This window comes from Pongo abelii, chromosome 2 (genome assembly GCF_028885655.2).
Source record: "Pongo abelii isolate AG06213 chromosome 2, NHGRI_mPonAbe1-v2.0_pri, whole genome shotgun sequence".
NCBI classification, from domain to species: Eukaryota; Metazoa; Chordata; class Mammalia; order Primates; family Hominidae; genus Pongo; species Pongo abelii.
This window is the reverse complement of record NC_085928.1, coordinates 196,274,134-196,299,697: the sequence shown is the minus strand read 5'-3', so window position 1 is coordinate 196,299,697 and position 25,564 is coordinate 196,274,134. Positions and strand designations below refer to the sequence as shown.

At 44.1% G+C, this 25,564-nt stretch overlaps 1 protein-coding gene across 2 annotated transcripts in view; it reads left to right on the top strand.

Moving 5' to 3' along the window:
• Positions 1-25,564, top strand: part of DGKG (diacylglycerol kinase gamma) — a 213,117-nt gene that overhangs the window by 57,661 nt on the left and 129,892 nt on the right. For both annotated transcript variants that reach the window (XM_063722379.1, XM_024245332.3), the window contains exons 4-9: positions 4,993-5,158; positions 5,744-5,806; positions 14,145-14,315; positions 18,320-18,369; positions 22,345-22,419; positions 23,116-23,238. In XM_063722379.1, coding sequence (XP_063578449.1) covers positions 4,993-5,158; positions 5,744-5,806; positions 14,145-14,315; positions 18,320-18,369; positions 22,345-22,419; positions 23,116-23,238 — 648 coding nt within the window. The remainder of the gene's footprint in view (positions 1-4,992; positions 5,159-5,743; positions 5,807-14,144; positions 14,316-18,319; positions 18,370-22,344; positions 22,420-23,115; positions 23,239-25,564) is intronic.

Genomic DNA, 25,564 nt, shown 5'->3' with positions numbered 1-25,564 from the left:
GCATAAAAGCTGCTGAGGGAAAACAGAGTTCCTTTGGCCTGAACCATGAGTGTGCCTGGGATGTTAGTCCAGGTCTCAGAGAATTGCCAGCATGCCTCATAGTGGTTTGTCATCTGGTTTGGGCATGACCCCTAGCCACTCCCTAGTTAGTCTCTCATCATGCATTTACTAAGCAGCTACTCTCTTCCTGGGCTGTGCTTTTAAAGAACTTTTGTATAACCTGGATATCACCTTGAGAGTGTGGCACATCGTTGTATGTCTTTGCCGGCTGAACGTGGGATACTGGGAGGGAGTGTCAGGGAGCACTATGCCAGCTCTGGACCCTGTGACAGATATAGTAGCAGGAGCACTGGACTAGGAGTCAGGAGGTCTGGCTTCTGGTTTCACTCTGCTGCTAGCTCGCTGGGGCTCATCACTGAATTTCCTCAGCCTCGGGGGCATCAGAAGACTGAGTCCCCTCTGAGACTCTTCTGGTTTGCATGTTCTGTGCTTCTGGGTTTATTCTGTGCATCCTGTTCTCTAGGATAGGGACATGCATGGTTGGATGAGTTCCATCAGTATTATTTTCTAAGTTCTCATAACAGTTTGTCAGCTCTTTTCCTATGGCACTCGCCACTGATGACCACGCATTGCAATTATTTCAATATCTTTACCTTTTATATAACACTGACTCTTTGAAGATATGGACTCATGCCTAATTCATTGGTTCCCAGCACTGTACTGTGCCTTGCACTTAAGAGGCTCAAGATATATAGATATATAGATATAGATATAGATATAGATATAGATATATACACACACATATATACACATAAATATATGTGTGTGTGTATATATATATACATATAAAGCACATTTCCCCCCATTTTCCAACGTGTTTCTTCTTCTGCAAATTGTGAGTGGAGATATACATATCCATTCAGTCTATACATAGACTGAATGGATCCCATAGTAGTTGATGACATCCAGGGACCAGGCACCAGGCTATTCCTCAGGTGCACTGATTAGGACACATCATCCATTCAAATACCTATGAAGAACCCTGTGGTAGGTGGTGTGGGGGATTCAAAGATGAAAGGAGACATTCTCACTACTTCCAGGAGCTCTGGATTGAGTAGAGGAATCAAGGTCTGTCACAAACAACTATATATCAATGCAGAGCAGCACATATGAGTGTCACAATGCAGGAACCAAGGTGCCAAGTAGGAAAATTCAGGGACAGATGATCATAAGGCTTTCTGGAAAAGGTGGAATCTGGGTTGGGCCTTAAAGCATGACTGGAACTTGAACATGTAGAGATGGAAGCAGTTAATGCAGGGTAGAGTGCATGGAGGTTGCTCAGGAAAGAACACAGAGTCAGCATGGACAGAGTGCATATACGCACATGGGGAATAATAGGAGAGAATACCAGAATCGTCTCAGAGCTTGAAGTAACTACAAATCTAGGTTGGAGGGGATTATTGGAGGCTATGAATCCCAAAGGTCTAGGAGAGTACACAGGATGGCCCACTGGACTGTAGAACACTGCATATTAGACCTTCTATTTACATTCATCTAATTTCCACTTGCCAATTTAGTTTTGCAAATATTTTATAATGTATAGTGTAAGAACACAGTAGTACATCAGTTGATCTCAATTCAGTTCCATGGGCAATTAGAAACCATAGAAAGTTTTTTTTTTTGAGACAGAGTCTCACTCTGTCACCCAGGATGGAGTGCAGTGGTGCCATCTCGGCTCACTGCAAGCTCCGCCTCCCGGGTTCATGCCATTCTCCTGCCTCAGCCTCCCGAGTAGCTGGGAATACAGGCGCCTGCCACCAAGCCCAGCTAATTGTTTGTATTTTTAGTAGAGACGGGGTTTCACCATGTTAGCCAGGATGGTCTCGATCTCCTGACCTCATGATCTGCCCGCCTCGGCCTCCCAAAGTGCTGGGATTACAGGCATGAGCCACTGCGCCCGTCACATGGAAAGTTTTTGAGTAGAGAAGCAATCTTATCAGAGTTGTGCTTTAGGAAGATCAATAGGGCAAGGATAGGCAAGATAGGTGGGAGGACCAACAGATAGACATGGGGTTAAGGAAGTCTTGGACAGGTATTTCAATGGCCCAGGTGAGATGTATGGAACAGAAGTCAGAATCCAGGAATTTTGGTGATGGCAGCAGGGACAATGGACATAGAAAAGGTCTGGGTGTGACAGATGTTGCAGAAGAACAGTGGACAGAAGGAAGGGACAAGAACTAGTCTCAGCCAACTGACAGTTCAAAGCTCAGCCTGTAATGTTGGGAGCATAATGGTGTCATTGGCATTAACAGAAATTGTGGAGTCAGGAAGAGGAGCTGGTTTTCAGGGAGCAAGCTAATTGAAGTTTAGAACTTGAAATCTTCTAGTTCAGCACTCACAATTTGCTGAAGAAGAAACAGATTAGAAAAAGGGGAGAAATGTGCTTGGTCTGAGACCAGTCACGAGGTTTCCTGAATCTCATGCTGATCTTGTTTCATGATTTTTTGGCTTTGGTTTTTTACAGCATTATGTTAGACTGTTTAACTAAACTTTCTTTTTATTAGATCATTTAGTACAGTCTGCTTTCCAGAAATATTTTATTCTGATAGTTTTCATTTGATGCTAGCTGAAAGAGATTAATAGTACACTTTGGAACTGAAAACTACCTTTTAAAATAGTACTTGTCAATTAAAGTGGTGCAAAAAGACAATGCAAAAAGAGCTTTAGAAACAAATTAATGAAGAACAGTGCCATATTATTCAGTCAAATCAAAGTAGAGAATGAAGAGAACCAAAACAGAACAACTCCATGGAAAGTAGAGAGTTTCAAAAAGAAGAGAGGATGAAATGCTGCAGAGAGGCCAAAGATGAGACAGTCTAAAAAGAAATGATTATATCTGTGACCTTCAACAAAGCAGTTTCAGAGGTAATGGGCTAGGACCCAGTCCGAATGGGATTAAGGAGGTGAGGAGGCTAATCTAGTCTGTTTGGAGAAATTTGAAAGGAAAGGGGAGAAGGATGGGCCAGCAGCTCTGGTAGACAGCAATTTCTTTGAAATAGTGGACATTTAACATACTTGCAGGTAGATGAAAAACAAAATGCTGGAGGTGCAATCAGAGCCAGCAAGGATGGAATCAAGGATCAAGGTGGGTGGGTTACAATTGGAGAAGAGGAGCTGGGCATGGTGGCTCACACCAGTAATCCCAGCACTTTGGGAAGCCAAGGCAGGCAGATCACTTGAGGTCAGTAGTTCAAGACCAGCCTGGCCAACATGGTGAAACCCCATCTCTACTAAAAATACAAAAATAGCCGGGCATGGTGGCACGTGCCTGTAATCCCAGCTACTTGGGAGGCTGAGGCATGAGAATCGCTTGAACTAAGGAGGTAGATGTTGCAGTGAGCTGAGATCGTGCCACCACACTCCAGCCTGGGTGACAGAGCAAGGCTCTGTCTCAAAAAAAAAAAAAAAAGAAAAGAAAAGAGAGGAGGAAGAAAAGATTTTGTTATTGTATATAAGGAAAAAGGAGGAGGATGTGGGAGGAAAGGACATTCTGAGGCAATGAAGCTATAGAAGCAGAGAGAGACAGAAAGAGTGTGAAATAAAGAGACACAGAGACTCGGCGACAGAAAAGGAACAGAGAGATAGGTAGCTGTCACAAGAAATGTGAGTCCACCATTTGCTTGGAGTTCCCCTAATCTGGTAAGAGCCTCTGTCCAGCTGAATCAGACTTCCTTCACTCTGCAAAGGAGACGGATAGAACAGCCAAGCCTGGTGCTAAACAGAAATTTATTTGTGAGCCCCCCGGTGGGGTGGGGAGGCCATTACTTGCTTTTAAGGCCAAGACTTTGAACTCAAACTTGTTTATACACATGTAAGCCAGTCTCTGGTTCTGGGACGTCTCCCAGATCTCCCAGAACAGACAAGGGCTTAAATGCTACCAACATTTTGATGGGCACATCAAGTAGGCTCCTGCAAAGGGATTTTATTCTCATGGCTGCTATTATTCACAAAAGCCTGCAAAGCAGATCTCAGAGTAGTGCTTCCTCAAATGATTTCCAGGAGCATCTGCCGATTTGATGAAGAATCTGATGCCATCAAAGCACAAGCCAGTGATGACTCACTGCAAACTGTTGTTGTTGAGTGTTTGCTGAGTGCAGCAGCCCTTTCTGGCATAGCTGCTCCCAGCCTGGGACCAGAAGCCAGGCAGTACTGGGAGAGACACAGCAGGAAGAGGGTCTAGTTTTTGGCATATCTCTTGGTTCTACCTTCTGTCCTTGGCTTCCTGCTCTTCTCCTGGTGCCTAAAACCTTCACAAGGACGTTTTGAGAAGCAGCTGAGCCAGAAACACACACCCCCTTGTTATTTGAGGGTTTTTCCAGGGAAGATCAGGACTATGAAAGTCATGAAGGATGGAGCCTGTTCTTTTCTCTTCCAGGTCTTTCCTACTTTCTGAGACCTGAATACTCAGGCATCACATCCATCATGGTACAAGAGGAAAACCAAGATACCACAGAAGAACTATTTCTTTCCATCATATTTTCAACTGCATCCTTCTTCATCTTAACTAGGATTCTATGGCACAGATCTTGCCCCTGCTCATTAGAGCCACATCCCTCACACGGGCCTGGACTAAGGCAGAGCCCTGCACTTTGGCCTCCACTCCCAAGGCTCACTCTCCAACATCTCCCTTTTTATCTAAATTTACATAATATCATTTCTTATTACAGGAGCCTGCCCTGGTTCTGTGCCCCACCAAGCCCCAATATGCAACCACAGCATTTTCTCTCTCTTACACCCATCCCCTGCACCCTGTGCCTCTCATTCTCTATCACTTCCCTGGCCTTTTCATTCCTGTCCCCATCAGCTCCTCCATGTCCTGCTGCCTCCCTTTCCATTTCTTTCACCTGCCAGCTTTTCTATTCCTTTCCCTTCTCTCTTCCTCTCTGTCCCTTTGCTTCTCTCCACTGACTTTGCCCTTTTGCCCCTTCTCAGCCGATTAGCTATGATGTCTTCAAGCTGTTCATGAGGGCATACCTGGAGGTGGACCTTCCCCAGCCACTGAGCACTCACCTCTTCCTGGCCTTCAGCCAGAAGCCCAGACAGGAGACCTCTGACCACCCGACGGAGGGAGCCAGCAACAGCAAGGCCAACAGCCCAGGTACACAGAGCTTTCCCCAAGATGGGAAGACCTTGTGCAGCTCTCACCCCCTGCCACAGCCACAGTCACAGACTGCATTCCTAGAGGGTCCCCTGAACATAGTAACTGCCCCATGGGTACGAATATGAACCAAGGGACAGGGACGCCTTTCCTCATAGTGCCTTACAGGAAGCCCTGATGAACCTCTCAGCATGAGGAATAAAGAGGAGGCATAATTCCTGTCACTATGGATCAAAGAGCAGGATGGGGAAAGAGGAGACACAAAATAAGTATGGCGGGGGAAGAGAGCCTTCAGCAAAGGCTGACGGTCCATGGATGCAGCACATTCAGCTTCTATGTCCAGGCTGGGACTAGCCTGGAAGTGTTAGAGGAGAGGGAAGCCATGATCCCTGTCTTCCTGGAGCTTGGGCTATAATGGGGGAGACACAGCCAATCCCAATAAGCAAGCATGAACCCAGCTGACACATAAACCCGAGACACAGACACAATCCAGGTGAACCAGGTCCCATGGGGAGGTCCCGTACCTGCCCTTCCAAGAAGCTGGAGGGCCTGGGCTAGTCTTTAAATCTTCTTTTTGTTCCTCAGATACTAATATACAGAATGCAGATAATGCCACCAAAGCAGACGAGGCCTGTGCCCCTGATACTGGTAAGTCTTTTGAATATAAGATTTGTGGGAAAAGTAGGGAATAACTCATCCTTGGGGAGAAGTGGGGAAACCTAACCAACAGTGCTGTCCTCATATAATTGTGCAATCTTATGCAGATCTGGTCCTCCTGCGGCCTTCAGAACCTCCATCTCTGGGGCTCCTGTCGTTTGAATGTTCTGGGATTCTGAGGCTGGGTAAAGGTTTTTGCTTCACTTGCCCTAGAACAGAGCAGGTCAGGACTTGGGACAGCTTGCTAGATGTTTATCTCTGATATGTCTGCCTGCCCAGAAAGTGGAAATCCTTCTCAGGGGAAAGTGTGTGTGTGTGTGTGTGTGTGTGAGAGAGAGAGAGAGAGAGAAAGAGAGAGACAGAGAGAGGTGGCTGTGGCTCTTAAGGCTGAGGTACAGATGACTCTACCAGTGGGTGGCTGGAGAGGAACAGAGCAAGAGGGTAAAAATGTGCCCTTGCTGACTTCCAACAACATATACACACTATTTTGAATAAGTTGAGGAGTTGCTAATAAGTTAGCAAAGGAAGCCAGCTCAAATGGTCTTGAAGATATATTTGCCAGGCATCTGCTCATTACACATTTCATTTAAGCTTCACAATCACACCACTTTACACATGAGGAACTGAGGCCTTAAGAGATTATATACCACTGGTGTGACTTGTGGAGCCAGGGATTCAATCCAGAATCATCCAACCTCAAAACTCCTGCAGTCTTTCCTATACAGAGAGAGGACACAGTGGTCCTGGTGGTGTGGTTGGTTCCTGTGGAATGAGCAAGGCTGCACTCTCAGCGGAGCTGCTGTAGCGGTGCCTGCTGCCCACCGGCCCACTGTTGGGCTGTGAGAGATGTGGAATCTTCCCTGACACATTTATCAATGGGAAGCCATTCCTCTCTGCTGTTGGCTGGCCAGGCCCAAGGCCAGAAGCTCCTACAAAAATGAGAAGTAAAGCTTACCATACTTAGTTTCTGTTCTCATATTCAATACAAATGTCCTGAGTACTATCAACTCAAGTTGGATCAGGCAACAGAGCATGTTGCCTAAGGAGCTAGGCTGCCTGGGTTTGATTCCCAGAGCCAACACTACCTAGCTCTGTAACCGTGGGCATGTTTGAACAATGTCTCTGTGCCTCAGTGTCCCTAAGTGAGATAACAAATGTTGTTATGACGGTTAAGTGAGTTAGATATGTTAATGCTTAGAACAGTGCCTGGCACACAGTAAATGTCTGATAAATATTAGCTTTTATTATTCAGGCCACCTTCCAGAAGTATACTTGATTCTTTTTTTTTTTTTTTTTTTTTTTGTCTGAGATAAGGTCTTGCTCTGTCCCCCAGGCTGGGGAGTGCAGTGATACAATCTCAGCTTACTGCAGCCTCGAGCTCCCAGGTTCAAGCTATTCTTGTGCATCAGCCTCCTGAGTAGCTGGGATTACAAAAGTGTGCCGCCACGCCTGGCTAATTTTTGTACTTTTTTAGTAGAGACAGGGTTTCGCCATCTTGGCCAGGCTGGTCTCGAACTCCTGACCTCAAGTGATCCACCCAAAAGTGCTGGGATTACAGGCATGAGCCACTGCACCCAGCACAGAAGTATACTCTATTCTTAACTCAGTATGGTCTGCCATTATCTCCTTCAGCCTGCAACCTCAGTCTCCAAGCGTGTCACCTGGGCATCCTCTTCTCATGAAAGGTCTCTCATGGGCTCTCTTTCTCCCAGGTTGCTCCTGAAGTTTTCAATACAAAGACTCAGAGAGTCAGACCTTTTTTTTTTTTTTTTTTACTGTGCATTATCATTTTATTGAAAAGCTTTATAGATATCCAAAGGTGAATTCCAGCTCTTAGGATATGCCCAGGGGAAAAAGAATGCATTATTATTATTATTATTATTATCATTATTATCATTACTATTATTATTATTTTGAGACAGAGTCTCGCTCTGTCACCAGGCTGGAGTGCAGTGGCACGATCTTGGCTCACTGCGACCTCCGCCTCCCAGGTTCAAGTGATTCTCGAGCCTCAGCCTCTCGAGTATCTGGGACTACAGGCGCGTGCCACCACTCCTGGCTAATTTTTGGTATTTTTAGTAGAAACAGGGTTTCACCATGTTGGCCAGGATGGTCTTGATCTCCTGACCTCATGATCTGCCCACCTCGGCCTCCCAAAGTGCTGGGATTACAGGCGTGAGCCACCCCGCCCAGCCTATATTTTAAATACATATAAAACAAGACAGATTAGAGATACTATAGCTGAAGGAGAATGGGAACTAATTGCAACAGAGACCTGGAAGAGAGAGTTTCTTCAGTGTAGTTCTAATCTTTTTTCCTGTCACAGCAAAAAGAGAAACTGGAAGGATTATCGAGTTTTCAGTGTTTAACTGAAGGACTGGTGAGAAAAAAATTCATGATAGATGGAAAGCAGAGCATGGTTGGGGAAAAACAGTTACCCCTGGATCATAAGCTCAGCAAACTCCAGGCTTTGCACGGAGCACCAGAAAGCAAAGACTAGGAGCAGCTGTGCCTTCCCAAAGGGTTCAGGGACAGCAGCAGGCCAAGACTCCAGAAAAGTGCTGGCTCGTCCATGCCCTGCCCAGCACGCCACTCAGCCATGCTAGTCCATAGCCCCTTGGTGAAATGGACGTAGGCACAGATAACTCATATCTTCTGTGGACTAGAGGAGGCATATTCTGGCATAAATCATTCTCATACTAGGGAGGAAAGGGTGAAACTAGGAGCTCTGAGATTTTAAACTCCCAGCAAGAAACTCAGTGGTGAAAAGCATCCTGCCCCAAATTCTTTACCTAGAGACTTTTTTTTTTGAGACGGAGTTTCACTCTTGTTGCCCCACTCTTGTTGCCCAGGCTGGAGTGCAATGGCGCAATCTCAGCTCACCACAACCTCTGCCTCCCGACAACAAGCAATTCTCCTGTCTCAGCCTCCTGAGTAGCTGGGATTACAGGTGCATGCCACCATGCCAGGCTAATTTTTCTGTTTTTTATAGAGACAGGGTTTATTTTATCTGGAACTTCAAGAGGAACCTAGAAGAAGATACAATTCATTCATTGAGGTTCCAAATTGTCTGGGCAGGTTGTGTTTTAGGGGCTAATGTTTCTGGGGTACCAAGGAAGAACTTATTGGGGATATGTCATTATGTGATATTTGAGAAAAGATGATTGATGATGATAACAGAAATTAGCTGACTTATTTGACCTCCATGCGTATTTGCAATAGTTGTATCATTCTGGGTCTAAAAGAAACTTCCAGAGATTTCCTCCTGGAGAAGTGATTTTGTGATGTGCCATTTTCCTTGTGTATGGGAAAAATCAGCCCCCCATAGTAAAATCATGAAAGGGCAATTATCTGACTCTTGGCCCAAGGAGGTATACAGCATTTTTTTCATCTTCTTTTGACACTTGAGATTTAAGGGAAAAAAGCTTTTCCTGCTAGGCCCTCTTCCACAGATGTCTTAATTAGATGTCCCTGTTCACCGGAAACAAGAATTATAGGACCAGGCGGTCACCACAGAGAGGGGCCTCTGCCGGCAAGGAAGAGCCAAGTCCTGGACTCACCTTCAATCAGGCCATCTGCTGAAAAGACCAACCTTTTCCTGTTGCCCAGGTGGAAGCCAGGGAAAGAGCTTAGATTCTTATTTCATGTGGCCTGTCTAGGCCTATCAGATCAGTCTCCAAGCTCAGATCTAGCAAAGCCCACTTCATTCCCACAGCCATAAAGACAGAAGAGCGGGGCTTTCAGGGTCCATACTTTGGCTTGGAGGCCTGAGCAATCTATCACTGTCAGAATGTCAGCTCAGGAAAGGCTGAGCCCACCTTTCCCTTCATGAAGGCCCAGGACTAACTGGGATGAACAAGGAGAACTTCAGTGTCCTGGTGTTTCATTAGTTTCTCAGGCTGTCGAGATGTTTCAGCAACTTGGAATATTGAAATCTCAAGGAAAGTCCTCCAGTATTTTGTGTTAGTTTTTCCAAATTATAAAAGTAATATACTCACATTGTAAGAAATTTGAAGGACACAAAAAAATAAAGAAACAACAAAGATCAGTGGTGTCAAGGGTCAGGGGAAAGGAAGGATGAATAGGCAAAGCACCGAGGATTTTTAGGGCAGCGAAACTACTCTGTATACTATAATGGCGAATGCCTGTCATTGTACATTTGCCCAAACCCACAGAATGTAGAATACCAAGAGTGGGTATTCTATAGACTTCAGGTGATAATGAGGTGTTAATGTATTCATCAGCTGTAACAAATGTACCACTCTGGTCGGGGAGTGAGGCATGGTAAGCTATGCATGTGTAGGGAAGCAGGGTGTGTGAAAAATCTCTGGACCCTCTTCTAGTTTTACTCTGAATTTTACAGTGCTGTAAAAAATGTGTTTTTAAAAAAGCACAATAAAATCACCCATAATTTCACCAATGCAATTTCATGTGTGTGTGTGTAATCTCCTTGTAGATATTTCTATAAATTTTTTACAGAATTGGGATCGAACTGTATTGTACAGACAATCTGGGACCCAGTTTCTTCTTTTTTTTGAGATGGAGTCTCACTCTGTTGCCCAGGCTGGAGTGCAGTGGCACGATCTCAGTTCGCTGCAACCTCTGCCTCCCGACCTCCGCCTCCCAGGTTCAAGCAATTCTCCTGCCTCAGCCTCCTGAGTAGCTGGGATTACAGGCACCTGCCACCACGCCCAGCTAATTTTTGTATTTTTAGTAGAGACAGGGTTTCACCATGTTGGCCAGGCTGGTCTCCAACTCCTGACCTCAGGTGATCCACCCAGCTCGGCCTCCCAAAGTGCTGGGATTACAGGCATGAGCCACCGCGCCCGGCCTTGGGACCCAGTTTTGTTCTTCACTTAGTTAAGTCATTTAGTTAAGTCATTTACTTGAATGATTTCTGTAATTCAAGACTTTGGGTAAACATCAGTTTTAATGCAATCCCCTCTTTAAACAGATGAGAAAACTGAGGTTGAGCGTGGTGGAGTAAGCCTGCTTGTGTTAAATCACACACACATAATTTGTGTGTTAAATCACACACACATACTTTGTGTGTTAAATCACACACAATTGAACACAAACTCAGTGGTGGAATCACAGTCTTCTGCTGCCTGGCCTGGTGCTCTTCCCACTATGCCACACTGCCCCACTGGAAGGGAACAAGTAACACAGATACCAAGAGAGAAAGTGGAACAAGTCCGGTCTGCCCAAGAGCCGTCACATGAAAGGGTTTAGGACATGGCACCAGGACAGAACCTCTGTGATCCGGAAGAGGGTGTTGGCATTTTTTACTGGTGGTACCTGAGGGATGTACTCAGATGGCCATAGGTTAGGGCTATTTCATATAAAGCAGAATGAAGAGGAAGGACACTAATCAGACAGTGTCAGTGCCTCTCAGCCTTCCTGGACCCCTGCAGCTCTATGAGAGGGCTGAGCGGTAGATTTCAGTGAAAACCAGAGAAATGGTTCAAGATCGAAGGATTGAGGTATAAATTGGCAAAAATTGCATGTTTTAAGTGTATAATTAATTAATAAGTTTTGACATATGTATATACCTGTAAAACTAGTACCACAATTAATATAATGAACATACCCATCATCTCTAAAAGTTTTCTTTGTAATCCCTTTTTTCCACCTCCCTTACCCACCCACCCTTCATCCCCATACAACTACTGATCTCCTTTCTGCCATATATATTAGATTACATTGTCTAGATTTTATATAAATGATATCATACACTATCTATTCTTTTGGGTCTGCCTTTTTTCACTCCACGTAATAATTTTGAGATGTATCCATTTTGTATGTATCAACAGTTCACATATTTTAGTTGCTGATTAGTGTCTTAATATATAGATATTCCACAGTTTGTTCATCTGTTAACCTACTGATGGACATTTAGATTGCTTCCAGTTTATAATTATCATAAATAAAAGTGTTATAAATATTCTTGTGCTTTAATGATGTTGAGTATCTTTTCATGTACTTAATTGTTTATTTGGTCTTATCTAATTTCTTTTTACATATTATGAGCCTCAATTTGCTAAAATATTAAGAACGTTTGCCTCTGTGTTCATAAGGGATATTGATTTGCATGTTCATGTCTTGTCATGTCATTGTCTGTTTTTGGCTTTAGAGTAATGCTGGCCTCACCAAAAGGGTTGCGTAGGATTCCCTCCTCTTAAATTTTCTGGAAGAATTTGTATAGAATTTACGATGCCTCTTCACTAAATGTTGAGTACTGGATTTTCACATTCCTACAAAGTCCTGAGCTTTGTTTTTAGGTACAGTTAGGTTACTTGGAAACAGTCTGATCTTTTTGGATCTATCTTTTAAGCTTCACTGGACAGGACCAGAAAGGCATTTACTCACTACTGAGAAACAATGTTTCTGAATACTCTATCGATGATTCACGAATTATGGGGGTTTTCTACCCTGGTTGGTGGGAATAGGCATTACTCCTGGTTCTCTTTGCATTCCAGGGATTATTCCCTCTAATCCTAGTTCTTTCCCCAGCCTTAGCCTTAGGTGTTTTCCTTCCACGAGTGTGCTAATTACTACTCAGCTGAATAATTGAAGGGAACTCTCTGCTGTTACTCAAAGGGGACCTTCTACACATATTCAGAGCTAGCTCTCTGTGCATCCCTCCTCTCCAGTGCCTGCTCTGTGAACCCTAGCCACTGTGGGTTCCAGATTCCAGCTTCGCCTCCACTCAGAGAGACTTCCGGGGTTGGCCTGGCTTGCCTCTCTCTGTGCTGTGGCCTAGAAGCTCCTTCCAAACAGTCTGATGTGGCAGTTGTAGGAGTCATCTCATCTCTCAGAGATCAGTGTTTGGTCCTCCCTGGTAATGTAATGTCCTATGAACCATTGTTTCATACATTTTGTCCAGTTTTGTCACTGTTTTAGGTGAGAGGGTAAATCTGGTCTCTGTTAGTCCATTTTAGTCAAGGTAGAAGTCACTGATAGTCAAACCCTGAGGCTTTCTGCTTTTGTATAATAGAGGTGATATCTTCTTGCGTCCTGCTAAGGGTCTTGTCCAGTAGAAAATTACTTTTGAAAATCTGGTCTTCTGAGACCTCAGGATGAAGTTTCTTTCCTTACTTTGCAGCTGCGTTTCATAGGCTCCATCTTGGTTTCTCCATGAGGCCTTTTGTAATATACGAAGTCTGTCAGTGACCTTTGGTCTCTCCTATTGTCCTTCTGGATGATGGTTAACTCCCTTCTCAGACCCACAGCCAAATCCCTGGAACCTGGAAGGTTTTCATCTAGCATAGCCCTGCTTGCCTAAAATGGAATATTTACTCCCATTGCTTGGTTATTTGTTTCTCTGAATGAAGAGTGAAGAGTGTACAGGTAACATTGCCTTCCTCAACAGACATTACGATCAAGGCTGTCTCTCCCACTGCCTCTACCTTCAGTACTTTGTTACTTGGTGGTATAATATAACAGCACCTAAAACATTGGATTTTCCACTGCCCATCTTCCCTTTGTTCCCTGGCTAGTTGTTTTCCGTGAGTTGTGCACTCCTAGTAGATATTAAGAGATCATTTCTGATGAGCATGGAGGTAGAGAGGGAAGACAGCACTCAAAGTGTCTCAAAAAATAGAATTTACACAGGAAAATAGGGGTGCCCAGTTTTCTTGTTAGTAATAGATCTTATATTTCCGAACCAGAGGACAGAGTGTGGAAGAGACAAAGAAAGTGTTTTCCTACCTTAGAAAGGAGAAATTTTAAAGGGAAAACTTACCCCATTCTTGTGGTACAATAATCCACTTTCTGCATTTTCTTCATCCAAATGATTAGACTTGCAGTTAGTTTGAGTTCTTCCTAGTTTCTGGAGATTCGTTGATTATCAATCCCAGTTTTCTCTTTTGAATATTCATCCTTTATGTGTCTCTAAATGGGTTTGAAAAGAAAATTGCAAGGTCTATTGAGAAATGACTGTTGGCCATTTACCATTTTGAAATCCCAGCCAAAATTACTTCTACAAGTTGGGTATGTTCCCAAAAAAGTAGGCCAAATGACATTTACTTGTTGGTTATTGATATTACCAATAATCACCATCATCTTTTCTGAATATTCAGAGTATAGATGAATTTCCTGCAAGGAAACAGACTCTTAAAGGGGTCAGCATGGGATCCCTTCAGAGAATATGAACTCCACAAGTTGGATTTCTAGGGCCACTAATTTGGTCACATCTATGTAACCAAAGCTTTTGAAGACACTTCTACAAAATTCTTGCCTCTACCATGAAAAGGATGGGGTAACAAAGAGGGGTTAATATTTACTAAACAGAAAATGTCCTTGGATGTTTTCCTTTTGTTCATCGCAGAATCAAATATGGCTAAGAAGCAAGCACCAACTGAAGACCAAGTGGCTGCAACCCCCCTGGAACCCCCCGTCCCTCGGTCTTCAAGCTCGGAATCCCCCATGGTGTACCTGAAGGATGTTGTGTGCTACCTGTCCCTGCTGGAGACGGGGAGGCCTCAGGATAAGCTGGAGTGTAAGTGCTCACCCTGTCAAGGGGCTTCAGCTTTTCCCTAGAAAAAGATCTGGGGTTCTGTCCATTATTCCTAAACACACTGGAGATTGAGCTGGTATCACGGATATAGGTCCTGCCTCTTTGGGGAGGTTTCTTTGTCCTGTTACCAGCAGTGATATGAACAACTCCTAGAATCCACCCTGGGACATAGTACCAGTTGTGTATCACGTGGGAAGGGCATCTGAAACCCAGGTATTGAGAACCAGAATCTGGAAAGGGGAAGGGGTCCCATCAAGTGATCAAGACTTTCTTGCTTTGCTGGCAGGACTTCCTGAAAGCCTGTACTCAGAAAACTGCTACCTCCTCTTAATAGATTTTTTAAAGAAAGATATTCAACACCTGTCCTCCTTCCCCTGTTCCGTGCCCAGGCAACTCTTTAACTATGAGGAAATATTCTTTTCTTGAGATCTCTTCAACCTCTGTCTTGATAAGGCTTTGTCCATTTCTCTACCTATGCACCCCCCACCCCAAGATTCTTGGCCTCTAGAGAACGAGAGGGCCAGTTAATTAAAGGAGTTGAGCTCGGTTTCGTGGTGCTACTAAAGTAGGTTTTAAAAACATGTCTTCAGGAGGAGAGTAAGAGCTGGGGGCAGAAAGTTCACAGTGGCTGAAACAGCCTGCAGTCTCGTAGATGATTCAGTCCAGTGAAGGTTTCTCTGGCTTCTGTGAGCCTACAGACATACTTCTTAAAAAAATAGGAGATGATAGGACCTTGTTAAAAAATCTGTGTTGTCTTTGCTTCTCTTGGGAACTTAAGTAGACAGCAAGGGAAAAAAATGTACATGTTATAGCCAAAGTCAAAATTCCAGTTAATAATAAGACTAGTCAACAGAATTTAAACATAAGCAAGGGAAGTCTGCCAAAGGTTAACTCTCGACAAAAACAAAATGAAACAGTTTGCTCATTAGCTGAGCTTAAAATCTCTCCCATAGGTTTGAATTGTTAACAATTGCAAGTCTTAAGTGCTAATTTGGTGGCAAATGTAGCAGATTTCTGTTTTCTTCTAGCTAATGTTAAAAGTGAAACATCAAATTATTTCCAGCATTTAGCTGGATTTTGAGTTTCAGGCATTGTATTTGTTAGTGACTACCAAAGAGAAGGTGACAGATTTTTTATATTAATGACTCTCCAACTGAGTCTTATAATAGCCATGCAAAGAAACGTTAGAACTTTTTATTCAGAAAATTTCAAGGATAAAAGTAGAGAGTGCAGTGAACGTCCATGGCCCCATCACCCAGTTTCAACAATTATCAACTCATGGTCAATCTTGTTGTGTTTATACCTCTCACCATTCCCTCTGCCTCAGAGTATCTTGAAGCAAATTCCAGGCATCATATAATTTTATCTGTAAATATTTCAGTATGTACCTCTAAAATCACAGACTCTTCTTCTTAAATATAACCTCAATACCATCATTACAGCTAAAGAAAATGATTCCTTTTACTATTATCAAATAGTCAGTATTCACATTTTTCCAATTATCTTAGATATTTTTAATTGTTTGAATCAGGATCCGAGTAAAATTCATACATCACTACTGGTTATTATGTCTCTTTCCTCTCTTTTAATCTTTTGGATCCCTCTCCATCTTTTGCTAATTTTTTCCTTGCAATTAATTTATTTATTTATTTATTTATTTTTATTTATTTTGAGATGGAGTTTTGCTCTTGTTGCCCAGGCTGGAGTGCAGTGGCGTGACCTCTGCTCACTGCAACCTCCACCTCTCAGGTTCAAGTGATTCTCCTGCCTCAGCCTCCCAAGTAGATGGGATTACAGGTGGCCGCCACTACGCCCAGCTAATTTTTGTATTTTTGGTAGATACAGGGTCTCATCATGTTGGCCAGGCTGGTCTCGAACTCCTGACCTCAGGTGATCCGCCCGCCTTGGCCTCCCAAATTGCTGGGATTATAGGCGTGAGCCATGGCGCCCGGCCTGCAATTTTTTGTTGCAGAAACTTGGTCATATAGAGTTTTCATTTTGGTTTGCTTTTTACTAAACCATATCAATTTACATCCTTCCTTAACTTTAAGGATTGAAAACAATTTAAACTTTTCTTTTTAAAAACCAAACGTATTTTTTTGGAAATAATAGCCTGAAATCCCACACCTATTGCCAATGCAATAATAACAACTCTCATCAATAAACACCTTATATTTGCTAAGTACTTTGAATGCATTCTCATTTTAACCTCACCGTAACCTAGAAGGAAGGCACAAGAAGGTTAAAAGACTTGCCCAAGGTTACACTGCTAAAATAAGGATGCTTACTCAGGAGCTTCTAGTTCTATTGTTCATGCACAATAGGACCAGAGAGAGGTCAGCGTTGGAGAGTCGCCTAGGCCCAGAGTCCTGGAATAATGCTAGCAGAAAAGGTCTGTCCTTTATGTCATTCAACCATCTGCTGGGTGAGTCAGCAGCATACGATGCATGCCTCTGATTGGGACCTTCTGAGGAATCACAAAGAATTGAAAGCCCATGACCCTACCTTTAAAGGACTTTGACTTCGACCAGCGATGCACCCCTGAAAAAAACACAAGGTGCAGAGACTTTAAAACATCTAGGAAGAAATGATGACACAAGGACAACTTAGCAGAAATAAGGGGACCGGGCTGCTACATGCCCCGAGGGGTTGTACCGCATCAGACAATGGGTGCTCCGCAGAGAAAGCAGGCATGATGAAGGGTTTTAAAGAATAGCAGGAAAGGCCGGGGAGCGCGGAGGTTCACGCCTGTAATCGCAGCGCTTTGGCAGGCCGAGGCGGGCGGATCACCTGAGGTCAGGAGTTTGAGACCAGCCTGACCAAGATGGAGAAACCCCGTCTCTACTAAAAATACAAAAATTAGCCGGGCATGGTGGCGGGCGCCTGTAACCCCAGCGACTTGGGAGGGTGAGGCAGGAGAATCGCTTGAACCCGGGAGGCGGAGGTTGCGTCGAGCCAAGATGGCGCCATTGCACTCCAGCCCGGGCGACAAAAGAGAAACTCTGTCTCAAAAAAAAAAAAAAAAAAAAAGAATAGCAGGAAAATGAAGAAATGCTTATCTCTGCTTCCTGCCATGCTGACTTATGAGACCACAGACAGGATCTTTGCCTTTTGGTTGAGTAAAATATAGGTTTCCAGGTCCCATAAGTAAACATGTAGTCCCTTGTCCAAATTTTTCTCCCAGATCTTCCTTATCCTGCATCACCTCCCTGCAGTTAGAACGTGACTGGAGATGTTTCTGAATAGCATATTTCCGAATGCCTTTAGAAAAAGGAAAAGATGGCTTCCGTAATAACTAGCCCATAGCATTATTGAGGATTAAGCAATGATGAGAAAGTCTATAGGACAGTACCTTGTATATGTTAAATGCCATATATAAATGTTCGTTGTAAAAGTAAAATAAAAATTAGTAACATCTGTTGAGTGCTTTCTATGTTCTAAGCCCAGTTGATTTGGCCTATCAGTTATACATTAATCTTCATAATAATCCTAGGAGAAACCAACTATTATTCTCTCCACTTTATAGATAAGGAAGCTGAGCTTAAAGAAGTTAAGTAACTTGTTGGGCACCCCCTAGAAGTGGCAGGGCAGTCCTAGGATTTAAATCTGCCTAACAACACTTTCCGTGCTCAATAGAAGAAAAATTCTGGTGCCTCTGCCCCACCCCCAGCTGGGCATTTGCTTTAGGTTGTGTTCTAGTGATGCTGAAAGGTGTTCATGCTCCCCAGGGAATCACACTCATGACCTGGACTTCATCAGCCACATAGATATTGCTTAGACAGGTCCAGAAGCCAGGTGGTTCTCCTCCCTTGGCCCAGCCTCTCCGTAAGGAAGTCAGACTCTGCGCTCAGAGGGAGGGAGAGCTGGCTGCCATAACCTTCGTCACAGTGGTGACAGAACTAATCTAAACACTTGGCAGCATCAAAACTTCAGCCATCCGCGCTTCTTAGAGGACACCTCAAGGCTTACCTCTGTGTTTCTTACAGTCATGTTTCGCCTCTATGATTCAGATGAGAACGGTCTCCTGGACCAAGCGGTAAGTTCTCACTCTAAATATGGGGGAGCAGGGAGCGAGCAGAGGAAGAATCTGAAAATGTTCAGTTCCGTCTTTGTAGTAATAGCAATGTCTCGATGCAGGCTGAGGAAGTCCAACTAGGACCTCTCCACCTGCTATTTCCAAAGGGCCAGCCTTGCAGAGCGTGAATGCCAACTTACCTTTTCACTCTAGAAGCCTGGGATCATCAAATCTCAGGATGGAGGGATGCTTTAGCATGTCACCTAGTTTAACTTCCCATTCAGTTCACAAGCGCCTCCTGCAATTTCCTGCAGGAGTCATGAGGCCAAGAAGAGAGGGCGGGGGAGGCAACAAGACCAGGGGAAAAGGGCAAGAGGAAGGAGGCTGCTGGTTACTGTTGATGTGCAAGGAAGGAGGCTGCTGGTTACTGCTGATTTGAGAGGAAGGAGGCTGCTGGTCACTGCTGATGTGTGAGGAAGGAGGCTGCTGGTCACTGCTGATCTGCAAGGAAGGAGGCTGCTGGTCACTGCTGATGTGCTTTGGTGTCACCCTTGGCTGCTTCTCCTACTCCAGGGCACTAGCCTAGGAGTCTGGTTCTGTCTGCTCTAAGTACATGTTCCCATCCCGTTGCACCTGAGAAAGCTGAGACTCACCCTCACCCCTTCAGGAATAGGCAAGGATCGATCAAGGCTCATGGAGTAAAAGGAAGAATGGAAAGAGAAGAAGGCAAACAGAGTCAGACAGGCCCTGTGGTCCTGACTGTCAATGTCAGAGATAGGGCTCATTAACAGGAAGGCCCTGAGGTTGAGATGCATGGGGCTGAGTCAGACCAGAGGAAGGAAGGAAGGGAAGAAGTCCAATAGACAAACTGAATCATCCCAATTCCCTCTAAACCCCAGGATGCCTCTCTGGGATCCCTCCAGTCACATTGCAATGCTGTGGGTTGGGTCATTTGAGGAAACCTCCAGAGAATCACAGATTCTCAAGCATTTGGTCAACACATATTTACTGAGTGTCTGCTTTATGTCAGGCACTCTTCTAAGCACTGAGGGTATGGCAGTGTAGCCAACTGACAAAGTTCCATGCCCTCATGAAGCTTTCATTCTAGTCCAAGCACAGACACTAAGCAGCATAGTAAAAACATGTGTCAGGTAGGGATGGGTGCTAAGAAGAAAAATAAAGGAGAGGAAGTGTTGGAAGAAGTTGAAGCTTTAGTGAGGGTCGCCAAGGAAGGCCTCTCTAGGAGGCGGCATCTGAACAGAGGCATAAAGAAGGTGAGGGAGTAATTCTAGGGGAAGAGACTTCCAGGAGAAAGAACAGTGAGTGTGAGGGTCCTGAGGGTCCCTAGGATGTTAGAAGATTCACTCCGGGCCAGTGTGAATGGAGCAGAATGAATGAACAGATGAGATCACAGTGAGGAAGTAATAGGGGATGAGATCAGAGAAGTCATGGGATGGGGATAGGGGAGTGGGGAGTTTGCGAAGCTTATTAAACTTTATAGGTGATTAAAAGTGTTTATCTTTGGCCGGGCGAGTGACTCTTGCCTGTAATCCCAGCACTTTGGGAGGCGGGCAGATCACGAGGTCAGGAGTTCGAGCCCAGCCTGGCCAATATGGTGAAACCCCGTTTCTACTAAAAATACAAAAATTAGCCGGGCATGGTGGTGCACACCTGTAGTCCCAGCTACTCAGGAGGCTGAGGCAGGAGAATTGCTTGAACCCTGGAGGTGGAGGTTGCAGTAAGCCAAGATTGTGCCACTTACTCCAGCCTGGGCAACAGAGGGAGACTCCGTCTCAAAAAAAAAAAAAAAAAAAAAAAAAAAAAAAAAAAAAAAAAAAAAAAAGTGTATCTTTTACTCCAGAGAAATGGAGAACCATTGACGATTTTGAGCAGAGGAGTGATGTGACTGACTTATGTTTTAACAGTATCACTGTACTCTGGGTGCAGTAGTTCAAGCCTATAATCCCAGCACTTTGGGAAACTGAGGTGGGCGGATCACCAGAGGTCAGGAGTTTGAGACCAGCTTAGCCAACATGGCAAAACCCCGTCTCTACTAAAAACACAAAAGAAATTATCTGGGTGTGGTGGCCGGTGCCTGTAGTCCCAGCTACTCAGGAGGCTGAGATGGGAGAATCACTTGAACCCAGGAGGCGGAGGTTGCCATGAGCCGAGATCACGCCACTGCACTCTAGCCTGGGTGACAGAGGGAATGCAAGCAGGGATACTGGTTAGGAGGCCATTGAAATAATCAAGGCATGAAATGGTGTAGACTTATACAGGGTAGAATCATTGCAGGTGGTAAGAAGTTGTTAAATTCCAGATACGTTTTAAAGGTAATATTGGAACACTGAAGCAAATCTCAAAAGAGTTATCTGATTCAACCTTTCACCTGGAATCCCTGGCATATGGACTCCTACCTTAAGACAGCCATTCCACTGCTGGGGGTGACTGCTGGAGAGGGCTTCCTTCTCGAACACAGGCACTCCTCTGTGTGGTGGGGAATCGTTTTCAACTCAAAACCGGCTTCCGCTCACTTTCTCCCCCAACCCAGCAGGGAGGCCAAAATAAGCCAATCCTCAACTCCTCCCTTCCCTGCATCCCTCTTCTTCCTTCTGTCCCCCGTACCTGGCCAGGACAAGTGGAGTACCTATCCCATCCAATAGGCATTCGAGTATTTGAAGGTGCTATCACATCTCCCCTAAAATCTTCTCCAGGCTAAAATTTCTCTATTCCTACACCTGTTCTCATAAGGCAGGCTTAAATATCTTTGGACAAGCTCTGGTTTGTAAATGCCATTCCTGAAATGTGGCACAGAACAGAATCCATCCCCTATGACTCTTTAAGTATCCAAATGTGGCCTGACCAGGAAGACCTCAGGGGAACTTTTTCTTTTTGAAATCTGCCAACTCTGCTTCTATTTACATAGCCCAAGACTGAGTCCAATTCTTGGTTCCTGAATTACGTTTTCTCTTTAAATCTTGGACCCAACCAGATTCACAAGCTCTTTTCTTTTGGAACTTCTGCCAAAACCTGTCCCCACCTTTGTGCCCACTTTCTTACCCTCATCTACTGGCCTATCCTGTAGTTTTGCAATGGATTGTTTTTTAATGTAAATAAAATACAATTTTTTAAAATCCCTGCTGGGTTTTAGCTTGCTATTTTGACCCAGCATTCTATCTGGCAGAGGTAACACTTTTGAACCTTGCTTCAGTCTACCAACATGTCCTCCCAAGGCAATCTTACTGTGAACATCTTAGCTGGTGCCTAAATGGTGCTAACTTTGACACCAAATGCCTCTTAAGTCTGGTATGTTTCAGTGGGGCTCTCAGAACACTGACTCATTGGCAACAAACAATTCTGTGAGGTTTTAGATGGAGCCTGGCCTCAGTACCAAAAGGCTCAGTCATCAAGTAAACATATTCCTCATGAGTTTCCTGTTCACGGACTCCTGGGGGCTGGGCTAAGGGCTGGACCATGGTAAAAACGAAACAGAGAAGATAACAAAAGGAATCAAAATAATGGTACCTGAGCTAAGACACACACAGTAACCCTCCATGCAAGAGAAACTGGCCTTGAGTTGAGAGATGGATCCCAAGTTGCTAAAGCTGGGGGATGAGTGATAAGAAGTGACAGGAGAAACCTGCCTTGGTTTGTAAGTATTCGTGGAAGCTATAATCACAAAGACGGATAAAAATAGGAGTGCTTTCTATACTTTCCAAGTTAAAGCACAGAATAAGGGAAGGAAGGTGGGTCCAGGAGGAAGTCAGTGTTTATGACCTTTTTGCATACCTCCAGCTTATGCATGCTCTGTGCTTCTCGTGAGCTTTGTTGTCGAGACAGAAATAAACTGAGCTCCTCACAAAATGCCACTTACTGCACCAGCTTCTTCTCTTGCCCTGTCCTGTCCCTCTTCCTGGGCTTAATTTTGAGTTCAGCTCTTAATGACACATCTTTGGTTGTCTCCTTTTGATATTTTCTCCCTTTGCTATTTTCTAGGAGATGGATTGCATTGTCAACCAAATGCTGCATATTGCCCAGTACCTGGAGTGGGATCCCACAGAGCTGAGGCCTGTGAGTTTCTATAAGGATAGGGTGGCTTTGGAGTGAGCTTCTAAGATGGGAGGGGGACACACTCAAGACATGAATGAGTGTTTACTCTGCAGGTGCTCCCAGACTCATCTTCTTATAGGCAGCTTCTTTGGAGTCCTGCACTTCACCTCCTACCTCTCTGATAGGAAAAATGTAGGCAGGAGGAAAACGTGTAGACATAACTGAAATAACCATGCTAATCTTTTCATCAGAACTAAAATGTTATAGCAGAAATCCATCAACCAAAGAATTTAGAGAGAACTGTAGAGATTTCTATTAGAAAGAATTGCAGAGATTTTCCTCAATCACCAGATAATATGAATTATAAGAATAATTACATTTGGGGGCTCCTATGTGTCAGGTATTTTGTTATTCACTTTACATTCATTTTCTCTAATCCCTGCTACAGTGCCACAAACACAACCATATTATTTCCATTTTTATAGATAAGCAAACCAGAGCCCACAGAGTCAGGGTGACTGGCCCAAGGCCCAAGGGCAGAGCCAGACCTGGAAGCCTGGCCTCCTCACTCCCAGTCTGCTCTATTCACACTTAACAGGAGGGGAAAGGGGTAAGACACAAACCAGATAATGCAAGACAAACAAGACAGCAGAGGCAGAAGGCAGGTAGACATGTCAATGATGAAAATGGACAATGATTGCTCTTTGGATTCCACAGATATTGAAGGAGATGCTGCAAGGAATGGACTACGACCGGGATGGCTTTGTGTCTCTACAGGAATGGGTCCACGGAGGGATGACCACCATCCCATTGCTGGTCCTCCTGGGGATGGATGACTCTGTAAGTCAACAAGCTGGAGTTCAGAGATCTCTTGCCATTCAGGAACATTGGGCTCCATGTTAATATCAACATATCACTTTGGCTTCTGCTCCAGACTGCCCAACAGAGGTGCCATGACCAGCCTCAAAGTCCTCTCTATTCACATTATTTTGTATCCATTAGTGCCTGAAGTATATTCATTTGACAGACATTTACTACATTATTACTCCTTTAAAAATACTGTTCTGCGTGCTGTGGGGGAATACAGACACATTATCTGCCTGCAAGAACCTTATACTCAACCAGGCAAAGGGCCACAAACTTCAAAGAAGAATTCTGTCTTTTCAACAAATTAGGTTTAAAAATGCTAAGAGAATTGGGGAAGGAAGGGTGAGAGGAAAGAATGAAGGGAGAGAGGAAAAAATACTGATCTGTTGTGGGGGTGGCTTCAATTAGTGGTATCTTATTTAACAATCAAAACAACCAGATAAGGTAACTATTTTTATCCCAATTTATACAGATGGAAAACTGAGGTTCTGACCCTAAGGAGCAAAACGAGGAGTGACGATTTGTCTCTGATACCAAAGATATTGCACTTTGTAATATCCTACACATGAGAGTTAGGCCAGTGGAAAGAAACCTCGGAAGGTGTTGACTTGTCCCTGAAGAATGCATGAGATTTTGATGTCCCATTCTTGAGAATAAAGAACAGGTGGCTTTAAAGACCTAGAGAGAGTTTATGGCTTGGAGAACAGCTTGATTAAAAACACAACTGAAAGAAAGTTCTGGATGTGTTAGGCAAATCTCCCATTTTATCAGAGTAGGGCATATGTGTAAAGGCTTAATGTGAAACTGATGGTAATATATACCTTCATCTGACCCAGTTACTGTATTCTCTACCTATTTACCAAGTGAACTCACTTCCATACATGAGGTAGGGAAGACTGAAACTAGTAGAAGCACAAACGGTGACATTAAGCGTTTACTAGTCACACCGGTTGTGTGACAACACTACTTGGAGATTACAGATCTCAAAGATTACACTTCTTTGAGACTGTTCCATCAGAGAGGAACACAGCAGCAAGTGCAGCTGGGTGAGCCTCTAGCTGACCAAGTTGCCTATAATATCTTCGTTTCATAGCTCTGCAATTCAGGACTAAAGCTGAGCCCCCATTTCTGAAACTCAAGAACTAAGAATCTTGCAGTCATTTCACAGCATGTCCAGTGCTTTCCAAGCGCTAAGGAGAAATCAAGGAACCAGGATCTACGTGACCCCCTTCTTATTCCTTACAATCCTAGAAAGTCAAGCTGGAAAACATCTTTGTGGTCCCTGGTTGATCCTCTTTGTTTTACACACTGAGACCCAGAGAGGTGAAGGAACTTGCCCAAGGACATCCACCAAACTAGCACCAGAGATCATCCCCCTTACTCAGTCACATCACGCCTCTCACCCAATGATCCCTTGCCAAGAACCTTTATGTACAAGAACCCATGTGACCCAGGAACTGGAAGGGCTCAGATAAGTTAGATATGCTTTCTGCTGACTTTACTCACTTAAGATTATACTGAAATCAAAATGGAAGTTCTGCTCGGGTGCTGTTCCAAAACACCATTTTTTTTCTCATTTAGAGAATAAAGATGGGACATTTTAGTTACAGGGAACCAATTTCCATTTTCTATCCTGCTTTGGGCTTGCTGAGGTTCAAAATACCACCAACTCTTTGCATGGAAAAGACCCTCTGTTTTGTGGCAGGAGGAAGGAGAGCCCATCTACTTCCTCAGCGTTCTCCCCAGTGTCTCCCCTAAATGCCAGATCAGCCTTGTAGAAAACTCTCATTTATATCAGGAAAGTGGCCAGTGCACGTTTAGTTTTATTAATCAAGAGTTTTATGCACTTATTTTTAAACATGTACTTTAAAAGTTTTTAACACTTACTATTTGGGGTTTTGGAGAAAGCCCCCATCAATGTCTTAAAAGTCCATTGCTTCTTGGGCTTTTTCAAAACCCACATACAACCACTGAAAAGTCTGGGGAATCACTGAATGGGATATTTGCAAAACAGACTCTCTCCCAGGAAAATCGTAGCAGCAGCATCAAACCTGGTGAGCACAAGGAAGGCTACGCCCACGTTCTGCAGCCACCATCATATGGAAAGGAAAGAGCCACATGATGGTGCTATAACCCAAGCAGAAACATTACTTTATCCCAAGTCACGGTCCATGCACTTCTTATATCCATAAAAATTGTAGCTGAGAAAGGGAGATGAGCTAACTGACTTAGCTACTAGAGGTGTTTTCAGATATATTGACAGTCCTTTGGGCTACATGAAGAAGTCTGCTGAAGAGTG